At 45.3% G+C, this 25,877-nt stretch overlaps 1 protein-coding gene across 1 annotated transcript in view; it reads left to right on the plus strand.

The window, feature by feature from the left end:
- SPOCK1 (SPARC (osteonectin), cwcv and kazal like domains proteoglycan 1) overlaps positions 1-25,877 on the plus strand; it is a 488,267-nt gene that overhangs the window by 307,762 nt on the left and 154,628 nt on the right. The window contains exon 4 of the mRNA XM_090288283.1: positions 19,386-19,500. Within this exon, the coding sequence (XP_090144409.1) occupies positions 19,386-19,500 (115 nt within the window). The remainder of the gene's footprint in view (positions 1-19,385; positions 19,501-25,877) is intronic.

A 25,877-nucleotide genomic window follows, 5' to 3' on the forward strand; every position in this document is an offset into this window, starting at 1 on the left:
TCAAGGCCAGGGCTGTTTTTTATTTATAACTGCCTCTCTCCAGTGATTGTTTAAATGGGAACATCAGTGAAAGGAGAGGAAGAATAGAGAACTTGGATTTAGAACAGAAAAATAGATTTGAATCCTGGCCTGGTCACTTTCTGCATTCTGGTGGTGTGACTCAGGGCAATGATCGGTCCTCCCCATATCTCCTTTTTTTTTTGATTGGCGACATGAGAGAAGTAACTCTTACTTCCCGGACCTCTGGTGAGGTTTAAATGAGATGCCCCATGTGAGAACACCTGTGTTTTCTGATACACAGCAGGTGTTCTTGAGATGTTGGCTGAACAAGAGTCTCACATTTATCCATGAAGTGTCCAGAGAGCCATCAGAGTTGGTCAACTTGCTGTTCTGATTGTACTGCTCTTCACGTGGGCCTTCATGACCTAGTGGGTGTGTGTCTGAGCAGATAGCCATTTGATGAGATTCTTGACAGGGATTTAAAAAATATAAAAATAAACTTAATCTGGGAGAGAAGTAATGACTTAGATCCAATATTCACATAGTAAACTGGGTTACTGTGCATGTTCTTGGTCCCATTAACAAAATTTAATCTAGTGGTGAAAATTCATGGGGCAGCACACAATCTGTCTTGCCTGATGGTGTTCCCAGGTGCAAATGAATACTTCGTGTAACCTCCCTGCTTTTCGGAGTTTAACAGTGTATGAACGTGTACATTTCAAACAGGGTGGTCCTCATGCCAGTGTGTCTTTTTATGGTCTGTATGAAATGCATGAGTGTGAAATATATAGGTTGTCGACATCTTAAATTCTCTGAGAAGCCACATTGAACAGAAACACATATAATCTATATTAATAAAGATAGTTGTTTAGTATAGACCTTATGGATAAACTGCAGACATGCCATTGGGCCATGGGAGAGGAGCTGGAGTCATGGTAGGAAAGTTGAGTCACACATTGACAGGGATTGGCCACCATGCTGACTAATAGGTCTTAGCTCTGACTCTGAGATAGTCTTGGTGCCATCCAGCCTTGTCATTAAGGGCATAGAGTTTTGAGGCAGACAGACCTGGGTGTGAGTTCCTCTAGCTATGTGACCTTGGACTAGTTATTTTACATGATTGAACCCAGATTTCTGTATCTACAAATGGGGGTACTGACATCTAATCATAGGGTTATTATGATGAGTTAATGAGATGGTATATGGAAAGTGCCCAGCACAGTGAGCTGCACATAGATTCCTGTCTAGGCAACGGTGGTCATTGTTATAACTACTACTGCATTATCTAGGTAATGAAATAGTGACCTATGAAAGGTTTAGAGCCTCAAGCAAAATGTTACATCATCCTAAAACATCCGTTTTAAAGGTACTCAAGGAGTACCTTTTATAGGTCCTTGAGTCCTAGAGGGGATCTTAGGGTATGAGACTTACCTTCAACTTCTTTTTATTTTTGGCCTTAGCTCTTCTGCCTTTCCTTGGTGGCCATGCCTGCCTCTTTTGCCCATGACACTAGAAAGTAAGTCACATGGCAGGAGGCACTTTGACTCTTCCATTTATGACTATATTTCCAGCACTTAAATCAGTGCCTGGCATATGGTAGGTGCTAAATCCATATTTGTTGTTGAAAAAATATGTTGCCTTCCAATCTTCAGACTGTGCATCTGGTTCCCTCCAGGTACAGAAAGGTCTCTTCTGGCATCCCATCCCTCTTAATGAATTTAAAATCCAGTGGTGGTTTGGGAGCTATATTTCCTGTTCTCTTTTTATTGACATCAGCATGACTGAGTAGATGGAACACAGGCTGGGGGTATGAGCCCAGGTTTCTAGTTTCAGCTCCACAGCTGGTTTGCTTAGGAACATGAAACAAGTCAGTGTTCCCTCTCTGGACCCCAGTTTCTCAAGAGTTCCATGAGAAAAGTGGTTTATATAGCTTCTGGAGGACCCTTCCCATGCTGATGTAGGGTAGATATGCTCTCTGGAGGTCCTTTAGGGACACAGCCCACTCTCCCCCTTCCTCTTCCTTATGTCTCCAGGTCTAAGCAGGCTTACTTACTCCCCACCCCTCATATAGAAATGAATGCAGCATCAAAGAATGCTGTAAACAGTAGCTCCTCCCAACGTGCCCTGTGTAGCTACACTAGGGCATCGCAACCTTGGAGCTATTGATGTTTTAGGCCAGATAATTCTTTGTTGTGTGGAGCTGCCCTATAGATTGTAGAATGTTTAACACCGTCCCTTACCTCCACCCACTAAATGCCAGTAGCATCCTGTCCCCCTTCCCACATCATCCTGACAAGCAGATTGTCTCCAGACATTGCCAGATGTCTCCTGAAAGGGTAGGGGATGGACATATAATCCTGGTCTAAGCACAAGTTCGTCCCTAGTCTTATTTCAGATGGCATTATAAGGAGACAGAAGGTTTTCTCAGGAGACTAGAGAAATAGGAATAGTATATTGATCAGTTTTCTTTTCCCTTAGGGATGAAGGAAAAGAAAAAGAAAACAACTTTCTCACCAGCCAGAAGTAAAAGTATAAAGCTAGCTCAAATATGATGCCAGGGTCCTGATTTACACGGAGATAATTCCATGTATAATATATCACTGAAGATGAGAATGGGAACAACAGCTCTTAGATCTTACCCAGAGTATGACAGCTATTGGATCTTATTCTTACATCATGGAAATTGGGTAGCTGTGCCACCGAATACTTGATGAAAAAGATAGGCTTTTAAAATTTTCTTTCTTGCTTACATCTTAGTTGTTGGCACATCTTAGAGATTTTTGAATACAAAAACAGTTTGGAGAAAATATCGTTTTCAGTGATGCCAGGGTATTATAAGCAATGTGGTTACTGCAAACTTTTTGGTAATATTTTGTCAACAAAGTGTGATAATCACTGCTCTGAGAGAAGTAAAAAATATTTATAAGACAGGACCTCACAATTTGATAGGTGACACAAGACAAAAACCGGTAGAAACATAAATAAAAATGTAAATCATGCCCTGGCTGGTGTGGCTCATTTGGTTGGAGTGTCATCCTGTGGACCGAAAGGTTGCGGGTTCAATTCCCAGTCACGGCACATGCCTAGGTTTTGGGGTTGGTCGGGGTACGTATGTGAGACAACCGATTGATGTTCCTTTCTTACAGTGATGTTTCTCTCTCTTTTTCTCTCCCTTCTCTCTAAAATCAACAAGCATGTCATCTGGTGAGGATAAAAAATATAAATTCACACATACAAATCATAACTAAAAATATAAATGGAAGCAATGACGATTTTGCAACATAAGCAGTCATTGCCATTGGAGCCCAAAGAAATACAAGTGTGAGCTCAGGTTGACAGGACAAGAGGTCAGCCTTGCTGGGGAGAGAGTTTAAAGGCTCCAGAAGAACACAGGTACCAGATGTACTTTATCTAAAGCACTTCGAGGTTGATCGTGATTCTAATCAGCTGCGTTTGGAGATGGCTGAGAGAACATCACTTGACGTTCAGTGTCAACACTAAGGTAGTTCTGCCAGAGGCTTCGACTAGTCAAAGAAGAGGTGGTCTCATTTTAACAGGCCCTTGTTTTTCTGTCTCATATAATACCTGAGGTTGCTATCCTTTGAGGTATCCTTTCCAATCCACCCTATCCATTCTTTGGGAATAGTGTCTCTCCATCAGACAGAAAAGAAGGGAGTCTTATGGGTGGGCTCCCGGTAGCCATGTTCAGTCTCTGAGAGCTGCCCCCTCCCCTAGACCATAGGTGATGGGGTCAAGGGGATGATACCTGAGTCTATCTGGACCGGATTCTAGGCTAAGAATTTGGACATAGGACTGAGAGACTCATCATTCTGTTTATGTGACTGGAGCTGTGTCTGTTAATCTGAGAGCCTCTGCAGAGAGGGAAGCCACATGGAAAATGTCCTCCTCTGCCACTTTGAGATACATGATGGTGACAGCCCCACGCGGGGAAAATCAGGAGGAAGAGGTTCCTTTCCTGCCCCTCCACAGAGTCACCTCTGGGATCTGACAGCACTAAGGCTGGTATTCAGCACAGTTAAGACTCTTAAGAAAAAAAGCAGGGTAAAGCCTATTAGGAGGGGGAAATTCCCCAGGGCAGAAGATTGCCAAATTAATTACACAGATGTGAAATTTCAAAGGTAGGATAATTAGCCTGTTAAAGCTAAAAAAATTAGTTCTTGTGTTGTTTGCCAAACACTGAAGTATGTGGACTAAAAACTGCTTATGTACTAAAGAAAAGTAACCCTCCTGGAACATTTCATCCCAATTGTCTTGGGAGTCTTTGCCAAGTGAAGGAAGTATAGAATCTTAATGGTGCAGTTGTTTATTTTGGGAAGAAAAGAGGTGTTCCTATGGAGCCGTGGGTGGTTCAAACACCAGTGCATCTGGGGACCAGGTAGGCAGTTAACGTAGGAGAGGAGGAAAGAGGAAGGGACTGAGGCGAAGCAGGTACACAGGGGCAGAGATGACGATGGCGGGGCACAGGGGGCAGCCACGTGGTAACGCAAGCCCAGGTGCAGCCAGCTCTTCCAAGTAGAAATCACCCAGAAACGTGTCCTGGGTTTTTCTGTGATATTTTCTCACTTATTGCTAGCAACTTGCTCCTAACTTTAGAAGCACTGTCTGGGTTGCTCACAGTGCTCCTGGGCACTGTGGCCTCTGGGTGGGGTGGCTCTGGTTCTCCTGTCTAAATTCTGCTTGGTCCTTTCCCGCTCTAGGGGCTGGACAAGTGCCTCATCCTGTCTCTACAAGTTCCTCTGTTATCTTGGCTGTAACACAACCCTGATAGTAACACCTGCCTCATGGGGCAGTTGTAAGGACCCTAGGAGATCCGATGTGGCAGGTACCTGGCAGCTGTCAAGGGCCTGTAAGTGTCACGTGCATGGGGACAGGCCCTCTCTTGTTCAGCATCCAAAATGATGCCTGACACTTAATAGGGCTCAGTGAGGGTCCTACGCTTAGCAAATAGATGAATTATTGGATGTCAAACTACTTAAGAGTAAACTCTTGTTCTCCTATTGATTACCTCTTTGAAGTTAAGGGAGGGAGTTGCTGTAAGGAATTATCCTCTAAGAGATGAATATACAAACTGTTGGCGAGGAAAGGGATGGGTTGAGATGGTATTTATGACCCTGGAAGCCGACAGTAGCAGATGCCAGCTGAGCACATGAGACCATGTCCAACACGTTACTTCATTTTTTGCCACAGCGCTTGGTGGTCATTCTGCCACAGGCCTTCCCCCTCCTCAGGATGTAAAGGCACTTCTCCTGCCTCCCCATGAATGTAGTTCTGGAGTCCCTTACTTTGTGGTTCTGGGAATTCACACCATATCTGATGAAGCTCTGTCATACGCCATCTGTTAATGCCATTGCCTAAAACAGTGGTGAACTTCATATAAAATGTGGTCAACTTGCAATTTAGAAATGAGTTCAAAATTAGTGAGCTGCTTTGTCAGTCTGAGTTCAAAATTCTGGATTTGGGCTTGGCTTCCAATAAGAGGAACCTGATACGAGGGAGCAAGATGGCCCAGCGGGGCTGCCTCTGTGACAGGCGCTTCGAATTGGCATCAAGGGTCTCTTGCCCTTGTTGATTGGACAGGGCCCACAAAGAGACCAGACGGAGTTTTTGTTTGTCAAAGGAAAGAACACACTAGGGAGATTTGTTGCCCATTTGAAAAAACGATTGGGCATGAAATGGATACTGTTTGGATTACACAGAAACACATCCTCTCATTAGCTTTTCAGGATCACAAAAGGCCTGATGGCTGCTTTAGTCTGATGCCAAAAGGCTCTGTTACACATTTGCATAGGGGAGAGTGTTTCGGAAAAAGAGGATCTCCTTTATTTCAGTGTTTTTCTTCTCCTTTCACTCTGTTCTGTACATTTCAGAGGGCTATGTATCAGTTTCTGTTTGACCTCACTCAGTGCAGGGGGTAGACCATCTAGTCATCTTTCCCGCGCTGGGGGCCTGTGCGCTGATGAAGGCTTAGAGGAGCACCAGGTTTCTGATGCAGGGCGTGGTGGTGGAGAAGTCCAGGCCGCCTGTGGGAGGCATTGCTGCAGAGAACAGGACCAGTTTAGCAACAGAGGCGGATCACTGGAGGTCTTCTGGGAAGTAGAGATCAGAGGCACGATGACTTCAAGGCTGTATCTTGGCTTGAAGATGACCGACCTGATAGAGAAACCTGGAGAAGAAAAGGGGTCCCGTTGAGACTGGAGCAACTGTAAGGAATGTTTAAGAGGAATCATGTGGGAAAGAGTGAAATACATTTACTGGGTACTTGCTAGGATCACTGCTCAGCATGTGACATGTTGTCTCATCCTAACCACCATGTAAAGGAGATGCTGGTGCTCCCCTTTATAGCCCAGAGAGGCTGCATAATCTGCCCACGGTCACACAGCACCCAAGGAACTGAGCTAAGATGTGCAACTGGATTTGTCTGGAGCACAAATCATGCTCCTTTGACTTGTCCGTATAATGCATATCACACATATCGGTGGTTTGCTTATATGAGCAAAAACAGTGCCCAGGAAGCCTGAGATCCAGCTGTTCGCCTCCAGCTTCTGTAACCTGAGCAATAGCTAGTCAAGACCACTTTGTTGAAGCAGAGCCCCTGGTATGGTGTTAGAAACGAAGGTGAGTCCAGGTCTGGGGCAAGGCCAGCATGTAGTTGCAGACCTCAACATGTTGCTCACATACCTGGGGACTCATTGCACTAAGGATACATATCTGAGAATTGGTCTTTCTAGAGATAAGTTCTGGTCCTATGCTAGCTGTGTGTCCTTGGAAAAGTCACCCAATCTGTTGAGATCTGTTCCTTTATCTAATTTTCCAGGGGCAGTTCCCACCTTGGGGCCTTTGCAGTCCCTCTCCTGGAATGTTTCTCAACTTATCTTCAAAAGATCTTCCTTTTTGTCAGATCATGGCTTGAATGTCACCTCCTCAGAGAGGTCTTCCCTGACTACTCAATCCAATGTGACTACTCAGGAGCTCTCTATGGCATCACTCTTTTAAAATTAGCTGCCTAGCTCTTATTCCTATCTAATGTTTTTTCCCCTAACTCCCTTCTTTATTTCATTTTCCCTCTCCTCTCTGCCTGCCTTCCTCCCTTCCTCCTTTTCTCCCTCCCTTCCATTTTTTTCTCCCTCGTTATTCTCTCTACTAGAATGTCGGTTCTTAAAAGCAGAAACTTCTGTCTTACCCATTTCTCAAATGCCCAGTGCTTATAATAGTACTTGGCATGTAAAATTAGTTTCATAAATGTTTGCTGAGTTGATGGGTTAAAGTCTTTCCTATGTTTAAATGTGAACATGTTGGTCTGGAGGCAGATGCTCCAGGGACCCTTCTAGCTCTGAGTTTTTGTGACCTAGAAATCCCAATTTAAAACATTCATCCAAAGGTACTCCTCTCACAGACAGTTTATTCTGCATTAACTGAACACATCTCTTGGAGCAGACACATGTCAGGGGACTTGGAGTACAGAAATGATGAGCCACACTTGGTACCTGGCCTCACAGAGAAGGAGAGAGCAGTGATTAGGCCCACAGACCAGGGGCCATTCACACATTGAGTCCACAACTGTCACCGAGCCCCAGGATATTCTAGACACTGTTAAGAGGATGCACATGCAGTGGCAAGGAGTGTTGATACTGTCTTTGGTCACCTGAGGCTTCTGCTGGATTTTGGCAGACTTGGAGTCACATCCCAGCTTGACCTCTTATTAGTTTCATGATCTTTGGCAAGTTTTGTTTTTTTCCCTTATCTTTCAAGTGAAGATAATATTGGCCTCATAAGGTGTTTATTCTTTATATTGGGTGCTGCAGTCTAGGCTCGAGAGGCATGAAAGCATAGGGTTTGGGGGATTGTGAGTTGTCCGATGAAACTGAAGGCAGGGGAAATGTTGGAGGACGAGGAGACTATAGTCTGGTAAAGGAAACTAAATTCTGGAAGGAAAGATTAAGGCCAGATTGTGGAGGATGTAATTATGAAGCTCTTAAAAAAATTAGAATTCATAACTTCAACAAAAACAAGAGCATCGATTCACCTTCTTTGGTAAAAAAAAAGTTTTGCAGCTGTTATGGCATTTACAAATGATTATCTCCCTGCTCCATCCTACCTGCTGGGTTCCCAGTATGTACTGCTGAAGAATGGAAATGGAAGATTTTACTCCTTGTGTTTACTTCACGTTTGTTTTAGGAAACCTCATAGGTACTTGCCCATTATTTATTGTTGCCTCTGTCTCCCATGCACAATGAGAATTTGGTTTACAGGCCTTACGTTAAAGTAATGTAAGGGAGGTAATTGGTCACTGAGTGGCACATTGGTGAAGATATGGGCAGGAAAGGAAGCTGGTCATGGGTAAAGTTAATACTGAATTGTCCAGCTTATTTGGATGCACGTAGAGAAGTATTTTAGCAATGATCAAACAGCGTGGGGCACAAACAAACAGAGGAACAGCGAGAATGCAAAAGACTTAAAGTGATACAGCACTTCCTGAACCCTGCAGAGGGAGATACAACCATTCTTCTCGAAGCTTGAGGTGGTTTCTAATAGCTTAGAAGGTGCCCCGAGAAACCCCAGGTCCAATCAGCACTAACTTTGTCATGATTGTTTTAATGTGATCAGTTAAGGAATGGAATTTAATAACCTTGGGAACCATCCCAAGGAAGCAGAAATGAACCTGCTCTAATTGGAGAAAGAAAGGACTTGGAAATGAATAGTCTCCAATTACCCATTTATAAATCCACAGCCAAATGTTTACAAAAAATTAACAGTGGAAAGGATGAAAGAAATAGCAGCTTTACTTTTGATATTCATACCTGGGGAGGCAAAAATGCTCTGTGACTCATTTGTGAGCCTCACCCAATGCTTGGCACAGTGAGGGCTCTCAGAAAGCTCTGGATTATGCAGGGTCAGTTCTCTGAAAAACCCTGGGGTGTCTCACCAGTGGGACTGAGGGCCCTGGGAACAGATGGCATGGGGATTCTGTTCCAGGCCACAGGTTGCATCTTTCATTAACCAGTGTTAACTGGAGCTGTATTCTGGTCCCACAAGAATGAACAATTTGCTTCTGAAGGTTCTTTGTATGTACTTTTACTGAGATTGATTTTCCATTTTATGTTTCAGTACCCTGGAGAGCTCCCCACTTCTTTTTAGGGCCCTTTAAACTTGGTAAACACGTTCAACACTTCTCAGACTTTCCTACCAAAGAACCCCTAAGGGCAAGTAAGAGTAAACACCTACTCTGGGGTCCATGGGGCAGAGCTCACTGTGAGCACATACATTTTTGAAGTCTCTCTTAGACAAGTTTATATGGGTTTTGCAATCTATTCCATAGTAGACCAGTGATGACCTTAACATAAAAAATAAGTTTTAAATTACCTACCATCCAGTAAAATTGGTGCTGCAGGGAGCTCCATGGTCGGTTTGCGTTCTCCTTTGCTCCCCACACTCAGAGAAGCAAGGATTAGGTTAGATTGTGGAGAAGAGGTAAAGGAGACCTGGCTGGGGAAGCAGCACATGGGTGGGACTGCCCGTATCCCCTCGTTCCCTGAGGTTTGGACTTTGCAGGGAGGTGGCCAGTGAATGAGCATCGTGGTGCCTCACTAGAGTTCTTCACTGAGGTTGCACGCCCAAAGATGCCACACCGTGCAAGTGACAGCCTCATTCAAGGCTCTGAGAAGTCCTTTGAGCATCCCTGTCGCTAATCTGGGGTAGGCTTTTCCTGTGGATGTCATTATTCTCATTTCACTTAAACCTGCCCCTCTCATGCTCTGTAGGACAGGGCAGAAAGCAGTCAGGTGGGCAGGCTCTGGCTGAGGACTGGAAAGCACCAACCTTGCGCACCAAACCTGCCTTGCAGAACCTTGCCTGCCCATTTGTCCCCAACATACCCCAGGTTACCAGCTTCCCGGGACTTAAGCCCTTCTTGTCTCAACAGTGTTTGCCAGATTCTCTTTTCTTATTCTCTTTTTTTCCCTAGACTTTTACCAATGGTGCCTGAATATAAGCCCTTAGGATACCTTAACAATCACACCCCGTGGCTCTCCCTGAGAGGCTTTGCAAAGCCCAAAGACCTTTTCTCTCTGAAAAAGAAAGAAAAAGAGTATGACCTTGTAGGCCTGTTGTATAGGCTTTGTTGTATGCTTTTAGTGCACAGAATTTGAGGGGGCTAGTTTTTTATTCTTCATCTAAGACCTTATGTAAGATGCGACCAGGCGGAGCACAGCTCTACCGGAGATAACAACTTCTTAGTTGTCACATGATGATTTCAGCAGTGGAATAGATCCTTAATCAGAAGAAGTTGTCTTGGTAAAGTGGACCCTGAGCTTGATGTTTAAAATGAAAATTTCATGTTTCTTCTTGCGGAGACGAGTCCATCACTTGAGATTGGAAAGTCTGAGCAGCGTCTTAGCTCCAAGATCTTGAGTCTCTGAAATGTCCAGGGTCCTTTGCCCTTTGAGTACATCTATGTTCTCTTTTTTGGAAGCAAGCTAAAATCAGCTGGTGAGTGACGGGGACGATAGCTGCTCACACAGTGTGTGCCAGGCCTGTGCTAGGCAGTGGCTGTGCGTTATCTGATCAGATCCTTACGGTAGTCCAGGGGAGTAGACCTGTTTGTCTACCACTGAATCCTCAGGAGTTGAGTGATCTATCAAGATCACATCAGCAGGAAGTGGTGCAGCTGTGCCTCCCACACTCCGTCTCTCTGACCCACACCTGTGGCGTCATTTCTTCTAGGCTCATGTAACCTTTTTTTTTTTTTTTTTTAAATTTGTAAAGTGTCTGAGTTTCTCCGTTTGTACGTGGCCAACAGCCGTGGCTGCTGAATAATGACAGAATCGTGCTCATTGGCACCAAAGGAGTTAGTTCTCTGGATGCCTGTGGTCTGGAAAAGCTCTGTGTTTTATAGTAATTTTAATTGAATTAAAGTGTAGCACAGGTACAAAAGATGGACTTTATGAGCTACAACACTTTTAAGTATACCTTTTTTCCCCAGAAGTATTTTATTTTTATTGTGCTATTAATGTCCTTTTATTCTCCTAGGTTATAGAACTGGTTCTCATGTATTTTAAGTAATTCTCTCTCTCCTTTATTCATACACGTCTTAATGAATAATTTCTGGCTATTATAATGAAATGGAACCTAAGTACTTTTACTGTTATAACATTTTAATAAATCCTGGCCATTTTGATGAATGAGAAGGTTCATTCTTGTCTGTGGGTGGTGTCTTGTTTCTCTACTGAGAACTGAGGCTGTTGTTAGGTACTCTTGTTCATACTGCTCTGCCCCGTCTGATGTCAGGCACTGTGTACGTCCCCACCAGTGGTAGGAACATGGAGAGGCTTACGTTCCCTGGGCATCAGGATTGCTTTGAAAATAAATTTTTTACTTTTGTATTCATTAGAAAAGTCATATACTTTTTTCAAATACCAAGCATCAGGCTTTTGAGTTTGGATAGTTCCGTGGTGTCTTGACAGTAAGAAGTTATTTCTGGGATGCTGTGGGGAGGTGGCAGAGGGAGTCAGCATGCTGCTTAGCACTGCAGTCATCTCCTGTAGCCCCCTCATAAGCGATTTTCATGACTGGCCAAGTGGCTCCGAGCATCAGCTTTGACCTGGGTTGAAATCCAGGCTTACCAGCTATTTGACCACAAATGCGCTACTTAACATCTCGGTGTCATGTCCTCACTGGGAGATTAATAAAAAACTATAGACAGTTTCCTCATTGGTAAATTTGAATAATAGTACACTATTCTACAGGTTGATGGATGTCACTGCCTCCCTTGTCAGCCCCCTAATCAAATGATGCATCATGTAATAAAATGTTCCCTCCTTCCCTATCTTTCCATGTAGTTCTCCTCCCCTCCCCTCCCCTCCTGTCCTTCTTCCTCCTTTGCCCTACCCCACTTTGAAGGGAAATCGGTTTCTTGGTGAAAACATGGAGTGAGGCTCCTAGTCTTCACCATCCCAGAGCAGCTGGGGAACAGGGGTTGGTGTGCATTGATAGCTTTGAGAAGCAGGGATTGGCTGGCCAAGCTAAGAAAATTTTGTGGCCTGTGATGTTATGGAGCACATTCCCACAGCTACTCTCAGAGACCTGTCTTAACATGTTCTTTTCTAATGACCAGGATGTGCAGATCATCCAGGTTGGACTTATCAGTGGTTGCTTATAATGTCTCGTTTTGCACATGAGCACAGGGACAAAGCTCTTCCTAGTCACTGCCTCGGTTCCACCAGGCATGGAGAGTCCTGGACTCATCTCAGAGACAAATGCCAAAATCTCACAGGGTTGGGTACTCGCTCTTGCCCCTAGTGATGGACATGACTTATTATTGTCTCCCTGCTACCGGCAAGATCCTCCAGGAAGCAGAGGAGATGTTGTTGTTTCTGTGACAGGCAGCATGGATTCTGGTAGGGGAACAGGGAGTCTGAGTTCAAGGTGCTGCAGGGGTAGCCCCAGAAGCTAGAGGGCAATCGGGAGAAGCTGAGGGTGCTGGTGTGTGAGTGGGGGGAGGCTGGAGCTGGTGCTTATTTTCAAGAGCAGCACAATAGGAAAGGGAAAAGACATATTTGGAAGTAAACAGACCTGGCTTAGCCAATTTATTAGCTGTGTGGTATCAGAAAGTTACTTTGCCATTTCAAATCAGTTTTCTCATCTAACTTGCTTTTTCATGTATCATAAACATCTACCTATGTTAGAATATACAGAGCTACTTCCTCCTTTATAATAGCTGGACCATGTTTTATAAATGGATGCCTTATAATTAAAGTATCCATTTCCCTATAGTTGGTGTATGGACTGAATGCTTGTGTTGAAGCTTTAAACCTCACTGTGGCTCTATGTGGAGATGGGGTCTCTAGGGAGGTGATTAAGGTTAAATGAGTCATAGGATGGGGCCCTGACCTTGTAGAATGGGTGTCCATTCTACAAGGAGACATCAGAGACATCAGAGAGTCTGTTGGCTCCCCAAGTGCACCTAGAAAAAACTGTGTGAGGGCACAGCAAGAAGGTAGCTGTCTGCAAGCCAGAAAGAGGGCTCTCATCAGAAACTAACCCTGTTGACACCCTAATCTCAGCCTTCCAGCCTCCAAACTCTGAGAAAATAAATTTCTGTTGTTTAAGTCACCCAGTCTGTTGTATTTTGTTACAGCAGCCTGAACAGACTAGCATAGATGGACATTCAAATTACTTCTAATTTTCCCTTTTTATAGGCCAGTAAGATGCACATTTTTGCCTAATGCATTCACTTGTTGGGTCATAGGATATTTCTTTTCCCATCTTTCTTTCTGTTATTAAAATTTTTATATATACCAAAAAGTAGAAGGAATAATATCATAAACTCCCACATGTCCATCCAACTATGTTTAACAGTTGTTATTATTGAAAAAGCATGGTTGAAAAAGTGCCCTCTGAAAAAGGCCGTTAATGGTTGATATCACCCCACCAAACACACACACACACACACACACACACACACACACACACACACACACACAGTAAGAGACAGGATGCTCTTATTTTTAACAAAGAAAGAAATGATTCCTCAGGCCCTTGGTTTGAAGGGAAAGAAAAGGTCTCTTTCCAGGAGGGGAATCTTTGGTCAGATGTACACTTTTATCCATTGCCCCTTTGTCCTTGTCTGTTCCATGTCCTCAACCCACTCCCATCTCCCACTCCTTGGGCATACATGTTCAGTCATCTGTATCACTTAACTGTCCTATTTAGATGCATGGGCAATAGGCCCCTTTGTTCCATCTCAGAGAACTTGGCCCACCCCTCGATTTGAAAGCTGAGAATGGTGACAGAGTCCTTCCATGCTGCCATTCTTCTCTGGTTCCAGCAAAATCCTATGGGTGGAATCATCTCTTTTCTATTCTGTGAGGTTCTGTCAAGTCAGCTAATAAACAAGACCCTCTGGAGTATGTGTGTGTGTGTTGTTGGGGGGGGGGGGGTTGGAAGTGGGATGCATGCACAGGTTACCATGGGGACAGACAAGCTGTAATAAATGTTTGGGCTCTTAGCTTGGCAAGGTTTGAGCAGTTTAGAGTAATTTTGTTGTCAATCATCCATTAAGTCACTCCTAATGAATCACTGGGAGTGTCTTTGCTCTTGAGATGAACTTTAGATGAGCATGATTTGGGCAGAGAGCAATCTTAAAAGCAATATGGAGACAACAGTCATTAATTTGTCAGCTTTTTGCAAATTGAGTGGTCTTTTGTCTGAGGGAGTTGCCAGGAGTCACCAGAGTGGACCACAAGTTGACACGACTCTTCTAGACAAAGTCTTTCCTTTTTAGTCTTGCCAGGTTGGCTTGTTGCCTCCCAGGATTCTGTGCAGCTTCATGTCCCCAGGGAGAGGGAGCATGACGTTTTCTCAAGGAGGAAGACAGCTCTAAGAGTTGACCTCTGGGACCTCGACCCTGACACCCCCTCTCATTTGGAGGGGGAGGGTGTACAGCCTGTGTATTCTTAATCAGAGTGAGACTTTCCACATAAAATGTGTTTAAAGGGTTCTCTCTTCCTCCCCTTCTACCATGGAGCAGATGCCCACAGGTATCAGCATAAGAGGGTATGCCAATGACCTTCTACCCAGCTACACCCAGTTTGTCGTCACCATGGAACATGGAAGCCACAGCCCTCCCGAGTGACTCCTTGCTGTGGTTTGCCAGGCCCTCCATGATGCTGGCTCCACCTGCCCCAGTCCCCTCACCCCCCAGGCCTGCTCCAGCCTGGTGAAGTGCTGCAGTTCCCAAATTTGCTATGATTTCTCTTACGTATGCAAAAGGGACTTCTTTTTATCTGGAAGATTCTTTTTCAGTCTGTTTTGTAGTTCACAACCACTTCTTCAGCAATCTCAGTCTCTCCAGAAAGTCTCATGTGGCCCCCTGGAAAACTGGAAGAAGTAGCTCCCTTGCCCCCCATGACATACAGAACTACCCTCCCATTGCCCGTCTCCTCTCTGCAGCTGTGGGCTCCCAGAAGCCAAGAATGACCAGAGGTGCTGGCCTCCAGCCTGCAAACACGGGCCTGCACGAAATGCAGGTATTAGTGGAATAAACACAAGCACATGCACTCCCCCAGGGGACTCTCAGGAACCCTTTGGGCAACCCACAAAATGGGTTGGTACCCTCTCTGAGGTGGTACCCTGCCCTGCTGTTACAGCTGTTATGACCCTGTGCCTGTGAGCATTTGCTGTGCCCAAGGACAGAGAAAGGCTTGATGCAGGATTTTAAAAGCAATGTAGCTAATTAAAAAATGAATCAAACTGAAAACAAGTTCGGAAACAATTAGGATAATTGAACTATCACTACCTTAATTGAGATCAAGCAGTGAGCTTAAAAAATAAAATTAATTTAAAAAATTACATGTAACCTGTAATTAATTGGATTTTGAATTCAGTGTTTTCCAGCTTAACAAATCACTCTTTAAATTAATTCATTGTAGTTTTTTATCTTTGAAAAAAGTTTTTGTAAAAATCAGTAAAAAATTAATTGGGCATATATCATGTGCTGGCTAACACTTGATTTTTTTTTTTTTTTTTTCGCATGGGCAGGAAAGATGAAATTAACCTCCTGTGGGTATCTGCTCTGTGCCAGGCATGTTACCTTGTAGGTATCAAGACAGAAGACAGAAGAGGTCTAGGAGACATAGGGCTTTGCCATCTTATGGGGATTGCTGCACCCCAACACCAAGCATGTGCTTGGGACAAAAACTTAGAGCACGGTCTCCAGAAATCATTAGCACCTCAACAAGAAGCTTCTAACCCTGGTCAGGGTTATCACTAACACTCAGCACTCTCTCTCCTCGTCCCTCCTCACTGGCAGGGTTTCCCTGCACCTTATTGAAGAGCCTCTTAAATGCCACTTACCATTCTGATGTCTTATCATTCCCTTTAGAAAGTGGAGCCACATGACCCTGTCCAGAACAGGTGCTGGATGCCTTTCAAAAGGGTCACCTTTCAGGAGTGTCACCTGAGCCTTGAGACTGCTAAGAAAAGCTTATTTAGAGGCCACATTTAAATGGAAATGACACACTCCCTCTACCATCCACATCCCCTTTTAATTCCAATGTTGCTGTTTTTCAAAAGCAAGAATCCTGGTGATTAAATAAATGCTGACAGCTTGATTTGTTACTGTTTTGTTGTTCTGTGAAGTTCATTTAAATAATTCGCATACATGTTTGAAGTATTCAGTTCCCGGTAATTAATTTTTAGCCCGACTTGATTTTTATATGCAAATTGTTAAGGAAGTTTGCATAGGGAGTTAAATAACTGATGATTTTTATTTGTTAGTGTTCTTAGTTGGAGGTTTTTGTTTGTTTTGGTAATGTTAGCTTCAAGATTGGAAGAGGGCAAGCTATGGTATTAGCCTAATGACAGGGTGACAGATGGCAGGGTTGCAGAAAGAAAATTGACCAGACCCCTTGTCCATTGGCACAGTTGGGAGGGGGCAGAGGGTACATTTGCCCACAGCTCGGCAGCCCCCCTTCTGGGGAGCACGGAGGCTTTGTGGGGCACCTTGGGGCAGTCCTACGTGGCCCAGCCTGGGCAGCCCCAGACCCCCTGGCTGCCCCTTACTTTCACTTAGTCAGACTCATTCTGCCCAGAAGGCCTCAGGAACAGTGTGAGGTGGGCCCGCAATCCACTTTTAAAAGGAGGTCCCAGGTGAGTCTCAAGCTGTGGTGGGAAGGAGATCGGGTTCTGGAGTCACCCAGCAGGTGTCCAGCACCTTCTGCACCTCTCACCAGGGACTTCTCTTTAAGACCTTTATTAGTAAAATGGGCACATTAACCCCAGCTGCCTCCTTGGGTGTTGTGAGAATTAAATCCGGTAATCCCATTAGAGGGCTTAGTTCACTCACTGCCTGCCTGTCAAAAGCACAGGGTAAGTGTTAGCGATTGTTTTTGTTATTATGAAGGCTTATTATTCACTCCTGGAACAAAATACAGACACACAAAAATTAACAAACACCTAAGAGATCCGTTCTCACACTTAAAATATTAATTCATTTAATCCTCGTGACAACCAAAAGCAGCAGTAGGTACTGTTATTACCCCACTTAACAGAAGAGGCAGCTGAGGTACAGAAAGGCTGGCAAGCAGCAGAGCCAGCATTCCAGCTCAGAAACCCTGGGCTGAGAGCCTCTTTTTCCCTACTCTGCCCGGCTGACCTGCTTGTCTTGAGACTGCGCGGTCCATTGAGGCCATCAGGTCACGGTGTGGACATTGCATGTTTGTGAAGTTGGCTATGGAAGCAAAAAGAAGCTTGAATTTGGACTTAAAGCTCGTGTGCTACTGCAGGTTTCAGCACCCAGCACTCTAGGCCAGCCTGTTAGTCTCCATCTCTGTGCTCCACTCCAGTGAAAATCCCCCCAAAGATTCTGTGGCACCTACCAGGGTAGCACCCCAGCTCATTCCTGGGGCCAGGGCTGCTGGTGATCTGGGCCCAAGTTCTTGAGATCTGTGTCTTCCTTCATCCTGTGGTGGTAGAAAGTGTGAGAAGAGGCAGCAGAGGACCAGCATGGTCATCACGAATTGTCACCTGGTAATCAGTCTTCATTGTGGACTCAAGTTTGCACGAGTCTTGGAAAATAAATCAAAATTGGTTGGACTGCCACCTGAGTTGGTGTGAGGGACAGTATACAAGAAGAAGATCAGTGGCCTGAGACACACCAGCATCTTGGCTTCTTATGTGGAAGTCCCAGGACCAAGAGAGTCCCACCTGGGACCAGGAGGTTCTTAGTGCAGATTTCTGGAAGGCCCAACCTCAGAGGACTCTGAGGGCAGACCCAGAGGACAAGTGGCAGCCCTCAGCTCAAAAGCTCAGAGTGGACCTGTGTCCCCAGGGTGCGAATTAGCCTCTCTTTTATCTCTCAACCCCTTTCCTCTGCTAAGCTCCAGCAGACCCCTCGGGAAGTGGGCTCCCCTGGGATGACAAGCACCTGACTGGCCCAGGATGCACCTGGTTTCTGTTGACGGCGCTGAAGCTGCTGCAGCAGAGGGTGCCACCCTGGGTGGGGCAGGCGGCAGAAATGCCTTTGGGTATTTGTGTTCCAGTCCCTTGGGACATTCCCAGCAGCCATCTGAAGAAATGGCATTGAGATTCTGGGCCTGGGCGGGTGGAGAGGAATGATGCCGCATCTGAATGCAGGAGGGTCACCATGGTGAGGGCCCCACGGTGGATTGCAAGGTGGCATTTCTCCCCGCAGTTTTGCTGTCTCTGCTCTGGAGGCTGATTTATTTAACTGAATGTTTGTGTGGGGAGGACATGGGAGAACATCTCCCCGCTGGCCGTGGAGAGCAGTTACGGAAGATCTACAGCCTCCCAGGCTTTAGGCCCTGGAGCTGGGAAGGCGGCACAACTGCAGACTCCCTGCCTCACTTCTCAGCCTTGATGAGCACGGCTGCCCCAGCGTGCAGGGTGCGGGGGCGCCAAGGGCCTGCTGCTCTGCCCGCCCTAGGAAGCGTTGCAGTATGTGAACTGCTGGCCTTGGAGACCCTTCCTCCAGGGACTTGGCTGCACCAGCTCACCCCTCTCATTACGCCCAGGCACAAAGCGCGTGTGCTGGTCTGATGCACTGTCGTACAATTGCCCACACGCGCCTCCCTTCATGGGCCTGTGCTGGCCGCTGGGCCTGGGGGTCTTTTCTGTCTTGGCTTTTCAAAATCCTGTGCATCCTTCAAAATCCAATTCACATATTAATGCTTCATTAATCCTTGCCCCAGAAATTGATCTCTGTTTTCCTCTCCAGCTCTGTCATTACTTTGCATGCCCATCATGGCCCTTATCTAATTCTCCCGTGCACCATAAATATTTATGGGTAAGCTTCCCCCTGCTCCCTGTTGTACTGTAACTTTGTGCAGCACGAAACTGTCTTGTTCATGCATCTGGAAGCTCTTCACAAAACTTAAATTAGGCTTATTTATGCGCTTTGTCCATGTGGACCGAACTGAAGAAAAACAACAACAGCAAAAACCCTTTGTCCTCAAGGACTTTTTACGTTATAGGCAATAGCTAAGCTAGGCATGGATGAAGTCATAAAAAGCCATAGCGGACAAATAACCAAAGAGGAAAAAGTGGCTCTTGGCCCTTGGAGCATGTAAGATTCTAAAGGATTTTAAAAGTAATTCCTGCCGAAGATGAATATGCTGCAGCTCCCCATGGCACAAAGGAGTCACGGCCCTGATGTGAAGAAAAACATGAGCAGCAGACAAGAGAATTCCCCCTGGTTTGGGTAGTTTCGTTCCCATCTCCTCCAGCCTTAGGAAATAGCGCTGTGCAAACACATGGTCTGTTTACTTCCCACGTACCTATTGGAGTAGAAATAGGAATTAAATTTTCCCTGGAGGTCCTCACCGCCCTGTTTTTGTTCTTTTTTGCCTCAGCCCTGGACCCGTCCAAAGACCCCTGCCTGAAGGTGAAGTGCAGCCCTCACAAGGTGTGTGTGACCCAGGACTACCAGACTGCGCTGTGTGTCAGCCGCAAGCACCTGCTCCCCAGGTAAGGCGGGAGGCGCTCTCCAGCTGGCGCACCTGGGCGGCCCCATCTCTGACTGGGGGGCGGGGGTAGGGGGCAGAGGCAGAGCAGGTATTGGTGTTGCTGGTTTATATGGTATTTGGTTTCTTCACTGCTGCTGTGGTTGTCAGACACAGATTTGCAAAGAACGTCAATATCTTTATTTCCTTTAAATCAACTTTATTTGACTCGGAGCCCTCATCTGAGCAGAGGAGCAGAGAATCCTTTCCCTGTCATTACTGGCACTGCCCCTTGCCCCAGAATGACTCCAGGATCCGGGAAGTGTGTAGCTAAGAAAACAGGGCCTGAACCATTAGTCTCCCGGATGCCGACACCCTCACCACAGCTATCCTTTGTGGTCTGTTGAGACCCAGGGACTGTCCTGTGAGCACTTTTGCCTGGCTGGGTGCCTGGATTGGGGTCCTGCCCCCTCAGGACCAGCACTCCGCCATGTCTTCTGGGAATGAGTCTTGCTTTTTCCTCAGGGGGCAACATGGGATCTTCTCTCTTCCCCAGCCCAGGGGCAGTCTCCCCACTCCTCGTCAGGGTCCTGAAAGCCTTTGCCTCTTCCCCCCAGCATTCCCAGCATTATCCAGCCAGTGGCCTTAGGCTTTTACAAATGAGAGATAGAGCCTTTGATTTGAGGCTACTTCTGCCTTCAGTCCTGCGAAAACACTCGAACAAGAAAGCAGACACATAAACACAAAGAGTGAGCTTTCTTTAAGAATGGGGTTGGCTGGGCTGGTGGGAGAAAGGCAACTTCAGCGCCTGTGCTGCCTCTCTCTGTCCTGCCGGGACTACAGAGAGGTGCAGTGACGGGGTGCTGGAGTTACACCTGGTTCTGGGCTCAGCAACGCCCCCTGCCATTCACCAGCGCTGTGCCGTGCACAGCCTTGGGCAAGGAAGGCAGCCTTTCCTGATTCCCACTGAAGTCGGCCACCCTGTAACTTTGGCTCCTTAGTTCCAGTTTGGCCCTAGAACCATACAGGATGTGTCCTGCCTCATCCCTTAGTTCTTGAGGTCTCAGCAACGCCGGTCCCGTTGCTCTTTTTTGGAATATGTTGTCATTTCCCTCAGTCCCCTGCCTGGTAGCCTCTGATGATGCCTGAGGAGCTCCGCGCTCTGGAAGCAGGTCCAGCAGCTGTGGCAGCACAAAGCAGCCCCTCCGCCTCTACACGCACGGTGCTTGCAGCCACAGACCCAGCCTCCACGCTTCCCGAAAAATAGGGAGCCTTTGTCTCTGGGAGACCCAGATGCAAGGTATTATAATCTGCTCTGCTGCTGCTTCAGACAAGAGTGTTCTTCCTGGAAGTAAGGATCGAGCTCACCCCCAAAGCCCTAGCATGTACCTGGCATTGTGCTCAGCACCCATATCCTTGAATCCTCTCAGCCATTTGGTCAAGTTGGTGTTCATTTTGCTCTCTCCCCTAAAAATGAGAGAACTGAGGCAGAGAGCAGCATTAGTGATTTGTGGTGGCTGTGATTCACACCCCGGACTGTCTAGCTCCAGAGCGTATAGTTTTTTATCACTGCCATGTGTTGGCCTCTTCATTGCACTTGTCCTTGTCTAGCTGCGCAGTCATTGTTCTTCAGCAGAAGGGCATTGCGCACCTATTGTGTTAGGCACTGAGGCCAGAGGTAAACAAGAGACCCTATTCCCACCCTCAAGGAAAATCAAGTTCACTCTGAAATGGGATGCAAAAAACAATTTTTTGATAGTAAAATTTTTTTTAAGGCATACACACTCCAAGAAAACTATCCTCAGTTCTCCCACCACACTTGATTTTCTTCTCTCTGAAGAAGGAAAGATATGGCCTCCTTTGCTGCAAATCCCAGCTATCCTTTGGGATAGTGCTCTAGATTGTTCAGCCACTGCTTATTTTTATTTGCATGTGTGTGTATGTCTGTATGCAACTGTGTGTGTGATGTGGAGAGTCCACGGCCTGTTTACTCCTAAAATACAGCCCTTTCTGGAAGTGCCAGATAAGAGATTTTTTGTTTGAAGCTCAAATCTGTTTGAGACAGAGGCAGCAATGTCATTGGTATTCAGGCATATCCAGGTGTAAATAGTGTTTCTCTGGGCATGCCGTTTTTCTGTGTTGGAAGCACCAGCACAGTTTTTCTTGTGTTGAGTGTGTAATCCTCGTCTCTCACACTCCTGCTTACCACAACATCACAGTAGCTAAAGCACAGATTTGGGAGTGAGACCAGTCTGTGTTCTATTCCAAGGTTGGGTGCTTCCAGGCCATGTGACCTTGGCTAATTGCTTTACCTTTCTGAATCTATGCTTCCTCATCTGTAAAATGTGTTTAATGAAAGTATTTATCCCATTCTTCTTTTCTGTTTGCTGGAATACATCCTCTAGTAATTCTTGCAGAGAGGAATCATGGGTAGTAAAATTTAATAATCCTTGCATAGGGTATTTTGTGTGTGTATTTGTATGAGAGATCAATAAAATAAAGGTATATAAAGTACATAAATTAGTGTCACATAATGACAGCTGTCTTCCAATTACTAAAACAGTTATAATAGTTGTTATTATTGTTTGATTCATTCTGGAAGGTCAGCCAGAAAGCCCCAAAGTTGCATGCTCCTGGAAGAAAAGAGCTCACTCTAGGTGCCTTGCCCCATCCCAGGCTGATTGTTCACGCTTGCTGTGGCAGTCCCTCCCAGGGAAGCCTGGGAGGTTTAGCATGGGGACTCTGGTGCCATTTCTGCTGCTCCTTTTCTGATTCACAGCTAAGGACTAAGAAGATGACTATATTTCTGATAACAGTATCTGTTTGTTCATTGGAAAAACAGCCCAGAGAAGAGGCTGATTGAGGAGGCATGCCACTCCCTTCTTAGGATGTGGGAGGCCCTGCCAGGGAATTGGCTGTGGTCATGGGTCCAGCCTCCCTCTGCTCCCTCTCAGAGCCTGAATTACTCAGTCCGCCATGCCAGCCAAATGCATACTTCTTCTTAGGGTCTTGGACACCTTCCCAGATGAAACATCTGTCTTTCCACATTATACTTCAGGGGTCCCTTCTGACCAGGGAGACCATGTTGACAACTCTTTATATTCATCAATCAGGGAAGTAATCTTTCTCTCTGTGAAACATCTGTAGGCAATTCCATCAGCCAATCTGGCCTCTGCAGCAGCTCAAGAGGCAAATCCTGCCTGCCAGACGGGCAGGAGTGCACACACACAGAGAGGCGGCTAGGCCAGCCTCGCGCTGATTGTGAGGCTGCAGACTCGGGCTGTCTTTGCAAGCAGATTGAGATAGAAGGACAGTGAGCACATAGGCAGGAGAATTTCATTAGCTTTCCTCGCTTGCAGAGATTGAGTGAGTAGGGTCTGTGACTGCAGAGTTCAGGGCAAGCAATTTTGGGGGTTGGGCAAACGGGACAACCAGCACCCCCTCTGCTGGAATTCTTTATTGGGTGGTGTTTGGGTTTGTATTTGTTTTTTTCTAAAGGCTTCAGCTAAATTCACATTCTCTTTGGAGAATTTTCTTTGGAAATTCCTTATTTCATCTCTTCCTGCTCTTATGCTTGTCCTGGTAGAGTGTTCAACTTTCTGGTTCTCCAAAGGGGCCATTTATGCATTAAGAGCATCGTGAAGACAGCTTGGAATCAGGAAGCTATCTCTCCAATGACTTTTTTACAATATTGCAATTTATGTTTTTATGGCGATAGATGGTGCTTGTTGCATAAAACATAGAAAAGTAAACAGAAAGCAGAAATAGGCAATGGTCATATAATCTTTAAATAGAAATTAAAACATTTAAGTCATAGGTTTTGTCATTGGTTTGTTTTTGTCAAAACTTGATTATTAAGTGGTACCTATACTGTACATAAAAATTTGTATTGAGCTCTCTTCGTTTAATATTTATAAATGAGTATTTTTATGAGTCTATGAACTCTATTATATATGTATGTGTGTATATATTCATAAATTTTAATGATTGTGTGGCATACTATATAAAAAAATAACTTGAAATGGGTCATAGACCTAAATATAAGAGCCAAGACTATAAAACTTTCAGAAGGAAACAAGAGTAGTAACCTTGGATTTAACAAAGATTTCTTAAATAAGACACACACAAAAAACACACACACAGAAAAAACCCCTCATGAATTATAAATGCCAAGATAAAGAGAAAATCAAATTGGGTATCATCAAAATTAAAAATGTTGATTTTCAAAAGACACTGCTATGAAAATAAAAAGACAAGCCACACTGGGAGAAAATATTTGCAAAACATATGTCCAGCAAAAGATTTGTATCTGGAATGTGCAATGAAAGCACAGATCCACACAGAGACTCACTCATGAATGCTCATAGCAGCTTTATTTGCTACAGCAAAAAGCCGGAAACAACCCAAATATCCATCAACTGATGAATGGATAAACGAACTGTGGTCTATCCATTATAATGGGATACTACTCAGCAATAAAAAGAAATTGGCTATTGATACATGCGGCAGAATGAATGAATTTCATAATAAGTAGGCTGAGTGAAAGAAGACAGACCAATTTTAAAAAGAGTATATAATATGATTTCCATTTACAAGAAATCCTAGGGAATGCAAGCTGATCTGCATGATGGGATGACTGTCACTGGCTGTCCGGGGGAGCAGGTCCATGAGGTGTCTGAGCATGCTCCAAGGCTTGGTGATGGAAAGTGGATCCTTCAGGAGACTGTTAAGTCAAACTCTGGTCTTAGATGCCAAAGATACCACTGGCAAATGGGTTTGTTTGGGGAAGAAAAGTTTTTAGCACAGCCGTGTGTTATTCTTACTGACTTAGGTTTTAAAAAATATGTATTATCTTAGGTCTTCTTAGAGAAAATACCCTTGTAAGGGACAGAGGGGTGGACAGAAAGTCATACAACCTGCAGAGGGCTCTGCTCTCGGGGATTTGCTGCCAGGTCTGATTTATTGTTCTGGGTGGGCAAGAGATGGAGGAGGAGGGATTCTCTCTACAGAGCGCTAGACATTGATTTTACCTCTCTGTTGCCATCGATTTTTATTTGGAGAATGGAAAATTGAAGCATTTGTAAGCCTTCCAGACAAGCCATATTCTCAGATTCTGCAAGTGTATTGTGAATGGGCGGAAAGGATGTCAGGGTGGGACTTCAGCATCAGAGTGCACCCTGGAAAGCTTTCTGGGGGCAGTGGGAACCAACCTGGTCTTAAATAACAAGGCGAATGCTCAATGGGCTAGGCCTCTCCAATGGAATGGCTCTTTACCTCCACTTCCTAATTATGTGGAATAACAACGAGCTCTCTGTACCAGCAAAGATTTCAGATTCAGGGGTGGCTGGTGGTGTAGTAGACCAATCTGGGCCCTTTCTGTCTTTTATGTGAACCTGAAAAAAAAGAATCAAAGTGTTTCAGGTTAGAGAGAAGTACATCAAATACCAAACTCTCAGAGGATATTTGAAAGGATGATAGTTATTTCATCTCAGTTTTGTTTTACAACGGAGTGCTGCCTCATGATATGGGGGCTTTGAAGGAGTTGATTATACATACACCTGTCTTGCTTTGCATTACACAAGGCCACGTGGAAGGTGGGTGATTCCTAGGTGCCTGGATGGCTTTCTGGCACTTTACAACTCAAGGCATTGGTAATTACCTAAGTGTGATCATGCCCACATCCCCTAGTAAGATTTTATATTTATGTAGCTCACACTCTTTCTCCAAGGCGCTCATGCATTGCCTCCTATTCTGTTTTAACTTCAGAGGAATCTTTATTTGCCATGCTCTGGGCCTGGGTAGGGTGCCAGGGAGGGCTTGGCGTTGTTTCTAGGCTGTGTGTGGAAGTTGAGTTTGGGGTATGAGCCCACTTTTGAATCAGGAGCCTGTATAAACAGAAAAAAATAATCACCGTGGTCTGTTTTGCAAATATCTGTTGCTGCGTGCTGTGGAAAACAAAGGAAGAGTAGTTGATTCAAGAGATGCCACTTACCGACCACCTACCATGTTAGTCACACACGGCAGACGGGATCTTGCTGGCTTTTCACAACAGTCACTTAGGTCTGTACTGTGATCCCATTTTTCAGATGAGACTACTGTATTGAGGTTTTTAAAGGGTTGGTACAGGGCAGATCTGGAAAAAGAATGGAGAAATGCCATACAGCCTCCTCTCTGTCAGGAGTCCTGGGTGTGAGTGCTCACTTGCTAGTTTAATGCCCCTTGCATTGCTGAGGCCCACCAGCCACCAGCCAATCTGCTCCCATTTCTGGAGGCACCATTAGACTCCGGCCTGGGTCCTTCTCTCCGGCCCTTGCTCCTTACAGAACAATTGGTGGGGACCCGGGTATTAAACCTATTTCCTTCTTTCTGTGCCAAAGGCAATAATTCTGGGTTCATTATTCC

Source organism: Furipterus horrens, unplaced genomic scaffold, assembly GCF_987537825.1.
Source record: "Furipterus horrens unplaced genomic scaffold, mFurHor1.1.pri manual_scaffold_10, whole genome shotgun sequence".
Lineage (NCBI taxonomy): Eukaryota > Metazoa > Chordata > Mammalia > Chiroptera > Furipteridae > Furipterus > Furipterus horrens.